Source organism: Myotis yumanensis, unplaced genomic scaffold, assembly GCF_028538775.1.
Source record: "Myotis yumanensis isolate MYYU_CA2020_CCGP unplaced genomic scaffold, mMyoYum1.0.hap1 SCAF_3, whole genome shotgun sequence".
Lineage (NCBI taxonomy): Eukaryota > Metazoa > Chordata > Mammalia > Chiroptera > Vespertilionidae > Myotis > Myotis yumanensis.
The window spans coordinates 24,522,272-24,542,118 of record NW_027223754.1 but is presented as its reverse complement, the minus strand read 5'-3'; the positions used below and the strand labels follow the sequence as shown (position 1 = coordinate 24,542,118).

Below are 19,847 nucleotides of genomic sequence, written 5' to 3'. Positions count from 1 at the left end.
GGAGGAAAAGGTGCAGGGACACCTTGTTATTGCTCCTCAGTGAGGTCATGCTGAGGGGAAAGGCCTCTTCCACTGGGTACTGATTCTCCACTAGGCTCCTCTCATGTCCTGGCGCAGAGAAATGGAGGCACCTTATTACCATCAGGTGGTGGTGGAAATCCAGGCTCCCACATGGTCCCCACTGACACCATGTAAGGTGGGAAGGTTCATTAACGCCTGGTGGTGAGAAGTGTCCTGGGTCTTCACTATATCTTTACTAACAATACTTTGACAAAGGTATAGAGAAACATTTCACCCAAGAGGATTTATGGTGGGCGAATAAGAACTGAGAAGATGTTCAACATTACTTGCCATTACGGAAATGCAAATTAAGCCCACAAAGAGGTATCTCTATACCTATCAGAATGGCTAAAATTACAAATAGTGGCAATGCTAAATTCTGGCAAGGATGCAGAAAAGCTGGGTTTCTCATACATGGATAGTGGAAAGGTAAAATGATATAGTCACTCTGGAAAATAGTTTGGCAGTTTCTTAAAAAAACACACACACAAAACTAAACATCCATTTACCTTATGACCTAGCAATTACACTCCTGGGCATTTATCCCAGAGGATTGAAAAGAGGTCCATACAAAATCCTGTGCAATGATTGTTCCCAGCAGCTTTATTGGTAATAGCCAAGAACTGGGCACAGTTAACATGCCCCACAATAGGTGGATGATTAAACAAACTGTGCTCCATCAATGTCATGGAATCAGAAGAAATGAACTATTCATACATCAACAACTTTGATGGATCTCCAGGGCATAATGCTGAGTGAAAATAAGCCAATCTCAGAAGGTCACAGACTGTGTGATTACAATTATATAACAATTTTGAAAAGACACAATTATAGAGCTGGAGGACAGAAAAGTGGTTGCTGGGGTTAAGGATGTTGGGGAGGAGGGAAGGATTGTGACTCTAGAAATGTTTAAAAGGGATCCCTTTGTGGTGACTTAATTGTAGTGGTGGTTGCCTGGATCTACAGTTGATAAAACAAAGTAGAAATATACACACCCACACCAATGCTCAATGTCCATTTTCTATTTCAATATATTATGCTATAATTATATGAAATGTTACCAGTGAGGGAAACTGGCTGAAGGTTACATGGACCTTTTTAACACTATCTTTGCAATTTTTTGTGTATCTATAAGTTTATAAAAACATTTTTGAAAAAGCTGGAAATATAGCCTTCCTTCAGTTCCAAAATGCCTAATATCCTTTCAGTAACCCCGTCTTTTACTTAATATACCATGTTTTGTTTTCATTCCAATTATTCTAACTGATATGCAACATTTATATAAATGATTCATCTCATCCTTAGAAGAGTATGAAAAAGTTTCCTAGAAGATATGCATTGTAAAAGGGGACCAGAAACTAGAGTTACCTGTCTCTTTCTTCTCTTAGGTCTAAGTCAAGTTATGTTAAATTTGGCTTGGGTTCACCTTTCTGCTGAACACAATTACACATTTAAAACACACACCCTCACCTCCACTGCCACCCCACCTCTGCTTTAATCTATCGGGTCAATCAGAGCTAACCTTATATTTGATAAAGAAAGCACTACATTTTTATATCATTTATTAGATGTTTACCATTGGTTGCAAAGGGCTAAGAGTCACCTAGTTAGGTAAGCACCAGGAGCTGGGGTGGGGAAATATTAACTTCTTTCATGCAAGGGTTTGGGAAATGAGTTTTTTGTAGATATTCAAAATCAGGATCTTCAGGCTGTATTTTCTGAGTCACGGTGTTGATTCATGGACTTTCTCTGATGTCTTACAGTGTTCTTCCTTTAGTGTGAGTCAAATACTCAAAATGTAGGTGTTTCTCTCTCTTTTCTACTTTTATCTTCTTGACACTGGGTCTCAAGAGGACTGGGTGACACAGCACAAAACATGGCCCATTAGGTAGGCAGGACTGTAGACAGAGCAGATTTTCTTGTAAGGGAATGTGAACAGAGCAGGAAATGATCAATATCACTCAGTGTGGCTTTGCTTAATAAATGCTGGGAAAGCTTCAAACCACAGGGACCTCTGGCACTGCTTGAAATCTCACCTGCATTCCTTTGTAGTTAAAATGCCTTGGGTTTCCCAATGCAGAGGTACAGGTGAAGTAATAATATGGACATACTCCTGCAGTTAAGGTGTTTTCTTTCCAACCTCAGCTCTTCGTGTCATCTGTAGAATTGTTGTGTGCCCTCAGGCAAAGTGGGACTAGCAAAGAAAAGCTAGAAAGGGATTAGACAGAATGCAGAGAGTGTGGTGGGCTTAAATGGGGTGTGGTAGCTGGCAGATCAGGAGTGTGACACTAAAATTTAATTATACAGCCAAAACTGAGCCCGGGGCATGCCAGTTCAGCACCAGGGAGAATATAATGCCTTACCTGTAAATCTGCAAGTGTGAAATTCTGTTAAGAACTCTGAGGCCACATCTGCAGAGTTAAACAAGGAAGTCAGGTACAGATTCCAGGACAGGTGATTAGTGGGCAGTGAGAACAAATAGGTGTAGATAGCATTTCATTGTGTCCAGTTTTTTTTTTTTAAATTTAATATAATGTATTGGCTTAGGTAACTGGAAAGCCCAAGGGTAGAGCTGACAGTAGCTTGGAACATGTCTTCTAAGCTCGCTCTCTCCCTCCCTCCCTCTCTCTCTCTCTCTCTCTCTCTCTTCCTCTTTCTCTCTCCTTCTCCTTCAATCTCTTACTCCCTTTCTCCCGCCCTCTCTCTCCCCGTTTATTCTTCTTCCTCCCTTTCTCCCTCTTGACACTGGCTCCCTGTTTTTGTCAGTTTTGTCCTCAGACAGGCTTCTTCTATAGTCAGCCCCAAACCTACATTTTCATAAACTTCTCTAAGCACCCAGATGTCCAATGTCAGAGAAGAGTCTGATTGGGCCCGTTTGAGTCACATATGTAGTCCTGTGGTCAAGGTAATAGAATCCTATGTCCAAATATGACCAAGTCACCTACCCACACCTGTGGACAGCAGAATTGGAACTGGCCCCACTAGTAATACAGAAAATGGAGGGGAAAAAAGGCATTCTGACCTTGATCTTAAAGTACTAATGGGAGTGGAAGGGTGCTCTTACTGGTAAGATAGAGCCAGGCTTGTGGGAAGTGAGGAGTTGGGTATAAAAGCACAAGAATATTTGAGAGGATTGCAGAACAGGAAACAGGATGGAGGAGGGCACTGCAGACAAAAATAATTACTTCAGCATTTTTTTCAGGAGAGATAGGTATGGAGGAGGCAACACATAGAATAATTTTGACATAGATACCACATTAGGGGAGTTGTCAGAAGGTCAAAGGAGGAAAATAGGAGGTCTGAACTTCCCTACAACCACATTGCACTGTCTGCACACAACAGTTAACCCTAGGATTTGCTTATGTGGAAGTAAAGAGCTCCTGGCTCAGGAAAGACTGAAAAACAGATTGAGATTGGACAGACTGTGTATCTTCCTGAGCACCATCAGGGAAGAAACTGAAAAATCTGGATTTCGGCAGAGCTTTCAGCTGCCTTAAAACCACGAGTGAAATAGCACCAGAGTAAGCCAGGAATGTAGTCCGTAGTGCAAGTCCCATTAAAATGCTTACTATGCATGAAGTGACTGATGTTTTGAAACTTTTTACCTAGTAGTGACACCAAATATTAATGCATCATTTTATTCCTGAGGCTCATGGTATCTAAGTACCAAACAAGGCTCAGAGATAGTGCTGGTATCTGAAAGGCAGTGTGAACCTCACTAATTGTTTGACTTTCTGGGTGGACGAACAGCTCTGAGGACATGCCTTGAGACTACATACAGGATGGGCAAAAGTAGGTTTACAGTTGTTGATATGGAAAATAACGATAATTGATAAATAATAATACAAGACGAAACTGTGTTTTGCGTACTCACAACAGTAAACCTACTTTTGCCCCACCCTGTATATGTAAAAGTTGGTTTAGAAATGAATGTTCTGAGGATCTGGTATTTGAAGTATGTCCTTAGTTTGGAAGCATAAAATGAAGTCTCCATTGTTTTTACCTTTTTTATCACTTTAATTTAAATAATTAAAACCACTTAATCATTTTACTATGCCTTATGTTAAAGCTTCTGTGCTGAAGGTGCTCCAGCCCCTTCGCTGTAAATAAGACCCACATCCTGAGCTCTTTGACAGCATTGCTGAGAATCTCAGTCCAGGCTCTTCTATGCTTGAGACAGTCGAGCCTTCTGTATCCTTTGGACAGAACAGTCCTGGTGTATAGCTCTGAGGGTTTCAGTGATGGGCACCACAGAGGCCCCAAACCAAATCCTCTTCTTCTTTCTCCATCCAGGTCCTGCTAAAAGCTGGGGAGGATATTTCAATGCCACACCTGTGGAATTCCTCATCACTGTGATATATGGTAACTTCGGTCTCTGGGTTAATCTCAGAGCTAAGAGAGCAGATTGTAAATGCACTTTGTATTACTCCCTCTATCATTATGAGAAACGCTGGAGGTGACCACAAAGATGGAGATGGAAGAGGAGATACTATATTAATGGTAATTTCCACCGAGAGCAAAAAGGAACACCTGCTTTCATTTTCCTCTCTCTTTACACTCTGCAAGGGGACTCCTTGCATTGCTGTTGCCATTGCCTCTGGCTTTTAATTAAAGATTTTGGACGTTAGTGGAGCTGTTTATGAAGTATGAATTAAAGATTAGAGTTAAATAGCCTGACTCACGGGTGATTGAAGGGTGATTCACGATAGGGGAAATCTCTGCCCAAAGTCGTTAATGTAGATCTGCCAATTAGGACCATTGCTTTGGGATCCTGTGTGTCTGGGTTTCCGCTGCCAGATTGGCAGAGAAGTTCAGAGATGAAACACTGGGACAGGAAGAAAAGCTACCGAAGGCTGAGTCTAAAGGACTGAATCCTCTTTAAGCCACTTAGGAGGGACTGACACAGGTTGGCCTTCAACAAACTCCTCTCTCTCTCCACCAGGCAACATGCATGCAGTTCTGGAAATTGTTTCTCCTTTGATAAATACATTGTAAAAGAACAATATAGAGACCATTGCATTTGGGGACCAAAAAAATCTGGGTCACTTACTGTGCTCATGAGCTTGGGTGAGTCACCTAATTCCTTAGAGCATCATTTTCTTTACTAAACAAATAGGGTAAAAATCTGTCCTCAAAATTAAATGAAATCATATTTTTGAAAGCCTTTCATAAATTATACACATCATTATTATGATGGTAGTGTGTATGCCCTATATCTCTCCTTGTTTATAGCTGTGCTTGATATAAATAAAAATAATATGTTAGTAGTTAAAAGTAGCTTGTCCTAGGCTGCAGGTGCTATAGAGGCAAGTAGATTTCTGCTTCCTGGTAAGACTGTTGTTTCTCCCTGTAACTTAAGTTTAAATAGTGGTTATATTGATGACACAACCTCAAACCCGTTTCAGCTCTTCATACACCCTCTGAGCTTATTCATTCCTCATTCAAAGCATATTTACTGAGCACAACCTAGGCTTGGCGTAGGAATACAGAGGTGACTTCATGAAACGAATAGTTGAGTGAAGGAAACATTTAGAGAACAGATAATCACAACTACTGCATGAGACAAGTTCAATCATGACAGCAAGACCCAGGTGTTAGGCAGCATATAGGTGGGCAGGGAGTGGGGAAGCAGAGTGGCCTAGGAATGGCCTCCTGGAGCCAACATCTGAACTGAGTCTTTAGGGATGTGTAGGAAAAAAACAGAAGGGGAATGTGCTGAGAAAATTCCAAGCTTTCTGGGTAGATTGGAACGGAATAGATTGGCCAGCATCACAGGAGGTCACAGTTCAATTTCTGGCCAGGGCACATGTAGGGAGCAAGCAGCAGGCAGATTGACTTAGTTAACTATCATAAATTATGAAGAGGTTAAGATAACATGATTTAAAATCACAATCATCGCCCAAATGTGATATTGTTTGGAAAGAGCAGATGTCCATGGTATAATGAGGACTTGCTCAATGGAGCTAGTAGTTGGGAGCTGGATGTTTCAGGTAAGGAAGAAGGTAGGTTTCTCTAATAAATTTCATTGTTAAAGTATGATTAGTTGGGTTATTAATAGCACTAGAGGTCCAGTGCATGGATTTGCACACCAATGGGGTCCCTCGGCCTGGCCTGCACTCTCTCACAATCTGGGACCCCTGGGGGATGTTGGAGAGCCAGTTTCGGCCCAATCCCCACAGGCCAGGCTGAGGGCCTCTAGTATGCATATAAGATCTTTGGTTAATCTCTTCCTGACCTCCTCCCTCCCCCTCTTCCCTCTGAGATTCATCAGTCTGTACCATATTTCCATGCCTGTGGTTTCTGCTCCTGCGTTGACCATCTGCCCCCTGGTAGTCAATGCGCATCATAGCTACTGGCCGGTCAGCTGATCAACTGGTTGGCTGGTGGCTTAGGCTTTTATATATATAGATTCTTTTTGTCATAAACATTGCCTATGTTTAATGCAAGTAGGCAGAATCCAGCCTAAATGGCATTGAAGAAACTAGAGGTTAGAATAATTCCTGATTCATTTTACAAATAGAACTAACTCCCAGTGTACTCAGCATAGGACCAGGTCACTGAATCTTAGAAAAGAGAGTGACCTTAGAGATCATCCAGTCCAGCGCACTGACTTCACCATTGAAGGTGATGAGGCTTAGTGAGATGAGGCACTGTGCCTAAGGTGGGCAGGCTGAGAGGAGTAATATAATCATTTAGCTACACAGTGTATATTAATTTGCAGAAGAATCCTGGTATGTATTAAACATTTTCCAAGTCTGTCTATTCTCAATAACTTTCAAAGGAATATTTTATCCATTAATGCTAACTTCACTTAAAACACATGCCAAACTAGTTTCAGTTCAAGATTGAGAACCAATCTTCCCTCTGATAAAATCATAGTCAGCAATTGATTTGGAATTTTGCCATTTTGAGGAAACCATCCATCTTCTTTCTTGTGTCTTTTGGCTCAAGTTGTCTTGAATTTTATTCTGTCCTTTATTGACAATAGCATTGCCTTGTTCCTGAAACTTGATTTTGTTTTCCATTTCTGTTGAAACTTAATGGTGCAAAAGACGGATCAAAAGAAATACTCCCTTTGTAACATATGCAAACACTTTTCTGCATGTGTTTTGAGGGGTTGGTATGTGAGTCACCAAAACAACTTAGGTATTTTATGCTGCATATTCAGATGATTATAAAGAATGTAATATTTCCCCTTTCAGAAAGCAAAATTCTCTTTCATTAAGTGTGAAATGAGTTACAGGTAGTGGTGGATGGTGACTTTGATAACATGAGAAAGAAGAAAACAGCATAAACTAGTGGTTTTCCAACTTTAGCTTGCAATGCCATCACCTGGGAACTTGTTAGAAAAGCAAATTCTCACCTGAACAGCATCACAGGCAGTCACAGTTTGGATTCCTGGTCAGGACACATGTAGGCAAGCAAGAGGCAGCGGATAATGATTCTCTGTCATCATTGATGTTTCTATCTCTCTCTCCCTCTCCCTTCCTATCTGAAACCAATAAAAATATATCAAAAAATAAAGAAAAGAAAATTCTCAGGTTGAACCCCAAATCTACTGTGCTTTATCAATTTCCAGGAAATTCTGATGTAGGGCTAAAGTTTCAGATACAGACTGCTCTAAACTTATGGAATCCAATTCATTTAAAGAATTTCCTCCTCACTATGAGAACAGGTAAAATTTCTTCTCAAGTGAGAGCAGGTATGTTCACACAGCCAGAACTTTTCCCATACCAGTACAACTACAAGATAATGTTACAAATTTTAGTGCAAGCTGACTGGCCTATGGTGAAGTGTGAGTTGCCTGCGTGCTGTGATGGCATACTAGGTTCTATCAAACATTGCCTCTGCTCCTTTTATTCCTTTCTCCTTCCCTTGACATTTTATTAGCATTGACTATACTTAAAGGTTTAATGCTATTATTGTTCCTGTTCCTTAAGTAGAGTTAATACTTTCATCCTTTACCTTCTCTTATACAATGGAACGAGTGTTAGATTTCTTTCTGAGGAAAAGTTTTGAGAAACATAAAGGTTACTGAGAAAATTGTACTCACAAGGAAGTTGTAATACAAAAGCGTTTTATTGCCTACCTCAATATGCAGTCAGACTCTTTTTCCCTTTTTTGGACAGACCCCTATTTTTTGCTGGGTGTATGACTGTTCTATTAAAGGGCTACATCTCCCCATCTCCACTGCAGCTAGGAAGGCTATGGAGGTAAGATAGAGCCAATATAAAGCAAATGATATGTAGAGGACTTCTTGGAAGTCTTCTCATACAAGAACATTGTCCTTCTTTCCCCTTTTTCTTCCCATGACCTGGAAGGTAGATACAAAGGCTGGAGCTTCAGCAGCCATCTTAAACCATGAGGCGAAGCAACCTCCAGAGATATCAGGGCAGAGAGAGAGCAACTTGATTTATTAATGACTCTACGGAGCCACCGTTTCATCCCTGGGTAATTTAAAACATGAGGGAGAAACAAACTTCTATCCTTGGGGATGTTTTAATTATATAAAATTTAACAATCTCCTGATAGATGTCATCAAATGGGGGTTGTCAGCACAAAAAGGAGAAGTTAGAGGTGTGGAAGCTAAACTTCAGATATTTTACAGCTTAACCAATCCTGGCAGGCTGTAGCATATAACATCTCTTCTAGAAAATTAGCTCCCCCTGCCAACATGCTTATGAGTCTTTAGCTCTGCAAACCATAGTCCTGATTATTTTTTCAAAACTTATAGTATCTCCACTTTTCTCAAAGAGTATTATAAGGTCTCACAACACAAACATGCATTTAGTTTGATTTTAAAATGAGATGTTTCATGGCCTTTAGAATTTAGGAATAGGATTGGAGAAGTTGAGGCATCTTGAACATGACAGTAATCAAACAAAATCAGAAAAAAAAATGTTTCCCAAAAAAGAATTGAATGCTATACTGTAGAAATTTCTCAATGTTAACAAAGGCCTTCTTCTTGGTAGATCACAAATTTTCCCTTCCAGATGAAGCCCAAAAGAGCATAAATGAGCGGAACTCTCCCATGACTATGCCTTGGATTTAAGAAAGCAAGCTTTCCTTCCACACAGCACAACAGTGTGTTTAACAGTCCCTGACAATTAAGAATAGCAATACTAATCACAGTAAATAGTTATATAATATTTGCTATACATATACCTGGTCTAAATGGTTTACATATATTAACTATATATAATTATAATTACCTATAATGTAAATTTTCTTATTAGCCTAAAATGGACACACAAAGATGTCACAAATATGTTGGATGGAGGAACTGAAATTTGTACCCAGGCAAGTGATTAAAAAGAAGGAATGCTGTGAGTAGAAGATATATATGGTCTTCATATACTAATCCTAAATTTATGTTCGCTATGTGGCTGAGGGAGGTTGAGTAATATATAGTCTAGATTTGTTGTTTTCATTAGTTTCATATTAAAATTTTAAATTCTCTGTTCATTATGTTTATCAATCCTTGGAAATTAATGTACAAGGGAGAGGATAAGGACTCTTTAAATTTGTTTTTTTAATGCTTGCTTTATATTTTAAAATAAGGCTGAACTTGGTAGCAATGAGCAGATTAGTTAGATGTCACATTGCCTATTCCATTTGATATCTCAATCCAACCATAGTTTCCCTTCCAAGGACTGAATATAATTTTACTGATCATCACAATAGGAAGTTTTTAAGTGAACTATCTGTTTTCATGTGCAAACTACATAACTGGACTCTTATAATAGTAGGCATTTCACAGGAGTCACACACGGCTGAGTATCATAGAGTTGGCAGGGGTGTGAGGGGGGCAATGGGTAGAGAAATATTTAATCAGTGATGACATTTGTATTTTCTTGTAAACAAAACCCCAACTAATCTCTTTCTAAGCCCGGGGCAATTATTTGGCTTTTCCCGTTAGTAGTATTTATGTGATCTTTCTTTCCATGTTTAGTCCTGTTACTAATCTTCTTTTCACCATTTGGCAACATTTAAGCTTCCTTGACAGTAAAAATTCTCTGATAACACTGGTCACTGATGTAGAGTGAATTCCCCTCCCACTCTTAAAAACACATGAATTAGTGGTCTTCTTTCTCATAAAGAAAAATATAAAAAGAGGAATACAAATTATTTACCATTGTACCAACCAAATATCCCTATTGAAATGTATGGACAGATCTACCTGGGTTGACTTTGTGTGGTGCTATGAGGAGGCAGGGCTCTGGGTAATAACCTTTCAAGATTCCTCCCAGTCCTACTGTAGAGAAAGAGATACTAAAAAAAAAAAAAAAAAAAAAATAGGAAAGTATTTGGGTCTCAGATGAGTGGGGAATCCAGGCCTTGCTTGGAGTTTGGTGAAGTATATTGCAGGTCGCTATTGCCCTCTGCTGGTCAGAGGGCAGACTTACAAGCAAGGTTCATACTTTTCCGACGTGAGAGATAGGCAATCACCACCCCTGATGTTAGTCAGGGTCTGGGTAAAGTACAGATGAACATCCAAAAGCCATTTCTACACTTATCTAAAAGTTATAAATCAAGCTAGAACATTATTATATAAAAAGTGTTCTAGCATCTTACCTTTTAAAAAAAGATACTTTCATTATTACCTGAGAGTCCATATTCAAGTTAAAATTCTCAGACTCCTTAGAAGTCCATGGAGACGTGAAGACAGTCAGTCTCAGGTCTAGACTCACTCTTCCCAGCCCACTTCGGCACATACTTCCAGGGACTGCTCCATCATGCTTGCAGACATCCAGCCACGTGGCTAAGCCCCAACCACATACCTGCAAATAGCGCCCTCCCTACACACTTACTGTGAGCCCAGGCAAATCCATACCAAGCAGGAGTAAACACAGGAGAGAGGACGGTGCAGGTTCTAAAAACAGTCTTGGGATTCTGGAGTTCTGGGTAAGCAGAATATGCTCTAGAAAGCAGTGGTGGTGGAGGGGCTATGGGTTAACGGAGGGCAAAAAGGCTGAGTACCCTGGTTTGCCTAAATCTGTCCTGCTTTTGGCACTGAAAGTCCCCTGACCTTGGAAGTCCTTCATCAGGATGTTATAAGTCCCATTTCTGATCGTGCACCAAATGATTAAAGGAAAAGTGAAATATTCCCATGAAAGCCCCCCCCCCCTCCTCAAATAAGGGCTGAGATGAACACTCTTATTAGAGTCAAATATGGTGTAGATGACCCATCTTCCATATTCATTGTCAGTGGTGCTTCCCCTAATGGCTGATGTTGGCAGCTGTGATTTGCGGTTTGCAATAATGGATGTGACTAAATTGTGCAATTTAAGCGCATTGTAATCCTAAATGTTAACAGGCTGTCTGTGACTTTGTGGATTAACATTGTGCTTTGTATTGAGCTTGTTTTTCACATGGTGAGTATTGTGATCATGTTTTCTGAGTTCGTTTGAAAAGTTTAGATCACTAAAATAAGAACAATTACATATTGCTTAATCAGTCCTCCTACTTGTTATTACTAACTGCCACTGTGAACTAGCAAATTGTTTTGTTTAAATAATAACATTTATGTAACAAACGTAAGTAATGCTTAACAGAATATGATTTCAAGTAGATGCATATTTGCTTTTTCTTTTTCTCTTTCTTTGTGTGGCTGTGCTAAGATGCGCCTTCTCTAGGTTGTCCTCAATACCTCAATGCTTGGCACTGTCTTTGAAGAGGACCCTTTATTTTATTTATTTATTTTTAAATTGATTTTAGAGAGGAAGAGAGAGAGAGAGAGAGAGAGAGAGAGGCATCGATGTGAGAGAGAAACATCAATCAGTTGCCTCCCTCATGGGCCTGGAATTGAACCCAGCATTTTTTGGTGTATGGGCTAACACTCCAACCAAGTGAGCCACCGGGCCAAGGAACATACTTTCATGGTTTAATGATCAATTAATAATACCTTGTGTATCATTATTATTATCATTGTTGCTGCCATTATTTTGTCCAGTATGGCTGTGTCCCTGATCAATTTTCCAAAAAGTTGGTCATTCTAAAGCAGGGGCCCTCAAACTTTTTAAACAGGGGGCCAGTTCACTGTCCCTCAGACCGTTAGAGGGCCAGACTATAGTTTAAAAAAAAACTATGAACAAATTCCTATGCACACAGCGGAGGCAAAAACACCCGGCGGGCCAGATAAATGTTTTCGGTGGGCCGCATGTGGCCCGCGGGCCATAGTTTGAGGACCCCTGCTCTAAAGACAAATCCCATGGGCCCCAGCAGTCCTCGCCTAGTAAGGAGGTATATGGCCTGCTAAGGACCAGCATGGTGTCTAAGGGCTCCCAACACAGGCTTCAGGTCAAATCTCTGATTGAAACCTTTAGAGGGGGAAAAAAAAAGGAAACCTATTTATGGACCATTAAAGGCAGATACATAATTGAGTTTGGTTTGAAATCTATATAGCTGCCACAGAACCATGTGAGCCTAAAGATTTGTGAGTTTACAAAGGAAATTACTTTGCAAAAAAAATCATTTGTTTTGGTTGATGCTTACATTGAAGAACTCAGTTTTTCAATATCACTGGAAGCAGATGCTAAACTGCAAAAATTAACTAGAGATTGCATTTCAGAAAGCAATGATACCCGATTTCTATATTAAGTTTACTGTTAAGTGAACAAGGAAAGAGAAGAGCATTTCTTTCATTACCCAAGCAAATGTGTGCACAAGAAAATGCAAGAAAAAAATTTGGTGGGTGAAATTCACTGTTGTGGAAGGAATAAATGGTTTGTAGCTACTAAGCATTTTATATCCCACATCTTAAACTGGATCGGATCTCATAGGTTTTAAGCAAGTCTTTGTTGTTGTTGTTTGGTTTTAGTTTTATTTTAACCTTGTAATGAGACAGCAAAAAGAATTTCAGACTAATGGCAACAGGAGAACTTAGGTTCTGAGCCTCACTGGTCTTGACACAGTGAAGTGAGAGATCTTTGTGTCCAGGTTTGAGGGATCCTGACCTGCCGCAGGTAACCCAAAAATCACAATAGGGCCTGTGAGGCCCACAGAGCGAGCATTACATGTTAGTCATGACATTTAGCTGGTGTTCCTGGTATGTAATTTTGTTCATTTGCTTTTAAAATCATCGCTGAGTCTTTAATAAAGTCTCCTGAAAATTATCCAACTAATTCCAGCTGCACTGGACGTGAGCACAGGGTGGAAAGGAATCAGCGCTCCCTCGTCACCAGCAGTGGTAAGTGGTGGGGCAGCCGAAGTGAAGGCCAGTCTTGTGCACAAGGTTTCAGGTTCCAAGGCCCTTCCCTCTCCCCAGGTGAAGATTTGCCAGTTTTCATTCATATTATTTTACACTATTTTTGGGTGTACAGCATAGCGTTTAGACAATCATATACCTTACAAAGTGGTCCCCTTGATATTTCCAGTATCCTCCTGGCACCTACATAGTTATTACAATATTATTGACTGTATTCCCTATTATTTCCTATGCTCTACTTTACACCCCCATGACTATTTTATGACTAGAAATTTGTACTTCTTAATCTTTTCATTTTTTTAACCCAGCCCCCCAAACCCCCATCTCTCTGGCAATGATCAGCCTGTTCTCTGTGTCTATAAGTCTGTTTCTGCTCTGTTTGTTTGCTTATACAACATTGTTCTTTAGATTCCACTTATGAGTTATAAACTAAGTCAGGTTTTCCTTGATGGTACTCTCACTTCTCTCTGGTAGCTTCTATGCAACCCACTACTGCATCCCATCCAGGTATCTTATAGGCAGTAGTTATACTCTGTACCTTTCTTTTTTGCCTTCTCTCCATCATTACAAAGGAGGATTCCCCTGCTCTACTAGGGATTGTGTGCTAGATATCATAACTTACCCTATTCAGGCCCCTCTAAAGGAGGTTTGTAATAGCTAATGTTATATGTCACCTTAGTTGGACCACGATGTCCAGATATTTCATCAAACATTATTCTGGATGTTTCTGTGACGTGTTTTTGTTGTTGTTTGTTTGTTTTTAGATGAGATGAACGTTTAAATTGATGGACTTTGAGCAGATTGTTTTTCATAATGTGGGTGGGCCTCATCCAATCAGTTAAAGGTTTTATAGAACAAAGACTTACTTCCCCTAGGCAAAAAGGAATTCTGCCAACAGTTGGCCTTTAGACTTTAACCACAGCATTGGCTTGTCCCTGGGTCTCCAGCCTGCTGGTCTACCCTACAGATTTTGGAATTTCCAGTCTCCAATTCCTTAAAATAATAGCTCTTCTTTCTCCCTCCACCCAAAACACACACACACACACACACACACACACACACACACACACACCCTATTGGTTCTATTTATATGGAGAACCCAAACTAATATAAGTCACTAATTAAGAAAGCTCAAATAATTATCAGGCATTGACAAGGAATCTATGGGTCAGCATACATTTGGTGAACTTTCAAATTGAACATTTAAATGGTACATGATCCACCTATATGCAGAACCAGACCCCTACAATAATTGAAGACACACCTCTCTAAGCTGGGAAGAAAGTATGAATTTCCCTCCACCTCCACTTGGTCCCTGGCAGTAAGGCTGAGTATTCTGAAAGCAACTATTTTCTGAAGGCTAGAATTGGTAGACCACCTGCTGTCACACTTAATCAGGGTGTTTGATTTATTCTACAATCATTGTGAAACTACTGTGTGTTACACACAACTGATTTTGATTATATCCAGGTAAGTGCAAAATAGAATCCTGTCACAGCATCCTTCATGGTTCTTATCATTATAAAAAAAATTTACAAATCCTAGAGCTGGATGAACCTGTCCTGGAGTCTGATTCTGGGCTGGTTTGGCAATTTCTTTGTTTTCAGTCATAATTTGCATCTTACACGCATATACATAAACCAATTGTTCCACACGTGCTCCGAGAAAAGGGTTCCTGTAGACTTCTCGGTTACATGTATGTTGGATCTCCTCTCCATTCTCCTTGGAACCTAAAGAGTGGGAGAGAGCAAGTTTCCCACTCCCCTTACTGTTTCATTTGTCTACAGTTGTTTTCTTATCCAATTCCAGGGAGTAGTCTGGTAGCCAACAAATTTATATTAGCTTTACTTTTCATAAAAGCACTGCAAGGTAGACATTATTATCCTCATTTACACATGTGGTTATTATGACTCAAATGTTAAGCGAGATGAATGGCTTATGTTGTAAATAAACAGCAGAGTGAGAATTCAAACCTGCATTTGTCTGATTTCTAAGCTTATATTTTTGCCATTCCTTCAGACTTGCAATAGCATCCTCATATAATACCAGTAAAATAATTTCTACCTTCAGTAAGGTTTGTTTTTGTGTGTGTATGTGTTTTGTTTGTTTGTTTGTTACTGATATGGATACCTTTTGTCACTAGAAATTTTGAGAAAAATGTGTTTTCTTCTGTACTGGTATCTTTACTTGTACCATTATAGCATAAAACCAAAAATGGCATTCCCTAGCCCAAGAAATCAAGCCTTGACACATGAATTAAAAGTTAGTTCATTGGACCCTGGCCAGTGTCGCTCAGTTGGTTGAGCATCGTCCCATGCACCAAAAGGTCACCAGTTGATTCCTGTTCAGGCCACATGTAGGCTCCATCCCATGTAGGGGTGCATGTGGTAGGCAACCTATCAATGCTTCTCTCTCTCCCTTTATCCTTTCCTCTCTTTCTAAAAAATCAATAAAAACATGTTTTAAGTTAGTTCATTGGGAAATAAGATACTATTGTTTGCATTTGTATCATCATTGTGTAATAACAACAAACTATACATACCTGAAAATTTTGAAAGACAAAACTTTGTAAATGTCTTTTTCCACCCCATTTATTCTATCTGGTTTTCCATTGATTCAACATTTATAGGAAATCTGCTCTGAATTAGGCTCTGTGGTCTCTCTGAGTGGGGCTTGCATCTGTTGGAAGTATACAAACTGAGATGATTCTTTGCAGTCCTGTCCTTTGAGGGACAGATCAGGACCCCATTTGGTACAGATCTAGATTTAAAACCTTAAGTCCACATGTGCTCACATTATTTTAAGAAAATTCCAGGTTGTTTCTTGCTTTGTTTTCTTGTTTTAAGGTACTCTCCCCCCCCCCCTTTCTCTCTCTCTCTCTCTCTCTCTCTCTCTCTGTCATCAGTCTACATCTGTCGTCTATCAAGCATCTATCTATTCATCCATCATCATATTTGTAATAGAACAAGATGTTTTCTTGATCAGGGACAAGTTTTCAGTGGTGTTGGCGCTGTGAACTGGTGGGGTTTTGTTTTGCAGTGCAGGGCAAGGTGTATAATTTTAGTGAAATAGCCAGCTTGAGAACTCTCAGTTCCTCAGGTGAGCAGTCAGTACATAGATTGTCCCTGCATGTCCCTAAGAAACTTGCCATGAGTGTAGACATGCTCTTGCCCTGCTTCATGCCTATGTTCTCCACAAGGCCTGTCCTGAGCACAGGGACTGGTGTTAAGTGTGTGGAGGTGGGGACACCACCCCTACTTCATGCTTTGGGAGTTCTGTGACCCTGTGACCAGCTGCTGTGATGCTAAGGTCCTGTCACCAATCTCATGAATACACCTGTGACACACAGTTGGCAGACTAGCTCTTCATGGTATCACTTCTCAAACTCTGAAGAAAAGGCAGGTTGGATTGGAATATGCACAGCAAATCACATGTTTCTTATCTACAAAGATTTATGTAAATGAATTCTTCTTCCGTTGGATCTGATTACATGAAAATAGCTATGCTTGTGGTTTTGATATAAATATTTATTGGTGTGCTTAGAAAGAAAAATAATTTACCAAGGAGACTTTTTGTTCACAGGTTGAGAAAAATGAGGTTTTGATTTTATTGTTTGAATTCTGTATACAAACAACTGTACGAAGAGCAAGGTGTCTGTGCTTCTACTGATGTTTTATTATTTTTTAATATGAAAGTGATGGCTTCAAACAAAGTAGAATTCATCCTTAATGCTGAGATTTTTAAAACATAAAAGTATCATTTATATCACCAAACTTGTTATTCTATTGCTCCACACAGTAATTATGATGTCCCTTCTTTAACAAGAGCGTAAACCGTGGCTCTGAAAGATGAATCAATTTGTCATTGTACAATGTGACAAAGCTGGAACACAAACCCAGGTTTTTCAGCTCTTTAAGCCCACACTTTTGTCATGTTCTACTTTCCAGAAACCCCAATGATAAATATTAAATGGTTGTTTTATTGCTCTGCAGACTCTGTGAGTCCAAGAAGCTTGAGGAATACAGTGTGCTCTCCTGAAGCCCTGGGCCGCAACTCACAACCAAATAAACTTTTATTGCCTTTTTTCTCCTTTCCAAGAACTATCCCTTCTGTTACTTATATACACCCTGAGACCAATCTGATCATCTTGATTTCATAATAAATAGGAAGCTGAGGATTCATGATTTTCTGAAATTGATCAAAAGCCACATTGTTGTTAAAAATGGAGACATCAGAAATCAAACACAGGTCTTATTTTAAAGGTCATGGTCTTTTCACCTGAGGATGATATAGAAAAGGACCATGTCTTGAATCATTAACCAATGTGTTTCTCTCGTATTCCCCCACCTAGTCTAGTTGGTCTACCTCCTTGGACCATAGCATATACCCAGCCCAGGCAGTGAAGGCAGCCTGGGTTTATTGATGCCAAGGTAGAGCAGTTGGAAAATCAAACCAAAGAGAAATAAGCATATCCATGCTCATTTTCTAAGCTTCATAACAGACTTTTCAAACACAAGACTAAGAACATATGGAGAGAAAGGCTTTTTGAGTTATGAGAGCCTAGGTCTTTGAACTGAGATCCTGACCTAAGCAGTAGGCAGAAATGATGCTGTAAGACCCAGGGTTTTCCCTTGGCCCATTCAGACTAGAAGGTCTGGCTCCTATCATGCTCTACCTCCTTTTTTTTGCCAGACCAAGCCCTTGAAGGGTATGGGTCATTAGGAGCCCTCCTGGTACCCCAAGTGGAAGATGCTGGCTCATGGTTTCTTACCAAGGACCCTGAGAGTTAACAAAAGTCCAGAAGTCCTCTGTTCCTCCCCACAGACCACCATGACACTAGAGAATGAGTACTGGGCAGACACTTTGAGCTAACCTTCTAGTCTCTCAATACTCCTAGGGATATGGGAAGTAGTCAAATGTTTTCTCTAAGTAGCATGATCGGACCTTGAGGGCCAAGAATCTGAAAGGTCTCTTAGTATAAGACATGCTGTGAGTGACATTTGACCAGTGCCTACATGGAGAAGGGCACTGCTTAGCAGACACTAATTTGGACAGAACCCCCCACCTCCTGGTCAGGTACTTCTCACAGATGCCCCAATGCCAGATCAGAGCTGTGTACTTTACATACTATGCCAGCTATGTGTGTGTGCATAATGGGGAGCAAGTCTAAATTAGTGGAGTTTATCCTAAATAGACAAGATGAACATTTTCTAGCTTTGTATTGTCAAGTAGAATGAGACCTTGTAAACATGTGAATTTACTCTTTATTCCCACTTTGCTCATTTACTTTGAAAGGGTTAGTTATTTTAAAATTATTTTAAACTTTCAGTGTAAGGAGAAATAATCATTCTACTAAAAATAAAGAAGGAAACTAAAATAGAATTTGCATGTTGATGAACCATGTGGAAGAGTCTCATCCGTTCCCATGTCATTATTCATTTTCATACTGGTGATTTCCAAGTTTCGCTGTCAGCCTCCTCTCTCCTCTACATCTCCACCAAATCAACACATGAAGGGAGGCGAGGGCTGGAATGGAACTTACTACATTGTTAAGTGAATGAAGGAATGCATGAATATTTAATTTTTTTCCAAGAAATATACTGTGTGGTCTGTCCACAGGCAATTCTATTTAGTTTCTGAAATTTTGATTGATTTTCCATCACTTTGCAAATAGAATAGGGATACCCTTGCTCCTTTATGGGTTTCTGAATGAGGGAGCGTCCAAAGCTATTTGCTATCAACCAGTGATCATGTGGAAAAAAGAAAATTTATGGGCATGAAAATTCTCCTCTGTGAAGGCTAACAGGTTTCAACAAAGAAGAAGATGAAGTTCTATAGAACAGGAACATGAACAGGGCTCAGGTCGATTTTGGGTTATTCAAGACAGACCCTGACCTTCATTCTCCAGGCCCATCTGCCCTCCAGTAGGGCATTTGCTGGTCTGGCATCACCAAGAGAGGCCTTTCTTAACCACTTTGGGGGAGGATTGCCTCCAAGGTCTTATTCCTGACACTCTTTAGAAAGATCAGAACTGAAGTTCCTCCTGTGCCCCTGTCTTCTAAGGCCTGAGGTGGTCCTGGAAGATGGCTTAGCTTCCTGCCCTTTGCTTTGGCTGCAGATGTGATAAGGTATTTGGTCACCATGGTTATGTGATAGCTGCGCAGCTCTGCCAGGGCCTGCACACACTGGTTATAGGCTGCCAGGAGTGGGCCATTCCCAGAGGATAGGACATGGTCCCTCAGTGAAGGAGCTGACTGGATGGCTTCTATGAAGGCTTTATGAGAAGGTGGCATGTAGTCCCTCATGTTGAGCAGAAAGTCACCTGAAAGAAATAATCCAGACCAATGTCAAAGCTCCACATGGAAAGGTAAGCAAGCCGGGCTGCTTTTCCAGACATCAATGCAGCAAAAAGTGTTGTTAATCATCCTAACTGTCCCATCTACTTTGCGGGCTTCTTTGGTAGTGGACTTCAAACACACAAATGCACACTCCTGACTATTGATAGGTGATGGGGAAGGGGAAATGAAGTAAGCACAGCTCAGATAACTGAGTTGGAACCACTTCTATCAGCCAGTGTATA

General features: G+C 40.2%; 1 protein-coding gene across 1 annotated transcript in view; it reads right to left on the bottom strand.

The window, feature by feature from the left end:
• Positions 1-16,877: 16,877 nt before the first annotated feature.
• The window catches only part of IDO2 (indoleamine 2,3-dioxygenase 2), a 46,566-nt gene continuing 43,596 nt past the window's right edge, over positions 16,878-19,847 (bottom strand). Inside the window, exon 10 of the mRNA XM_070407395.1 lies at positions 16,878-19,589. Within this exon, the coding sequence (XP_070263496.1) occupies positions 19,234-19,589 (356 nt within the window). The 3' untranslated portion in view covers positions 16,878-19,233. The remainder of the gene's footprint in view (positions 19,590-19,847) is intronic.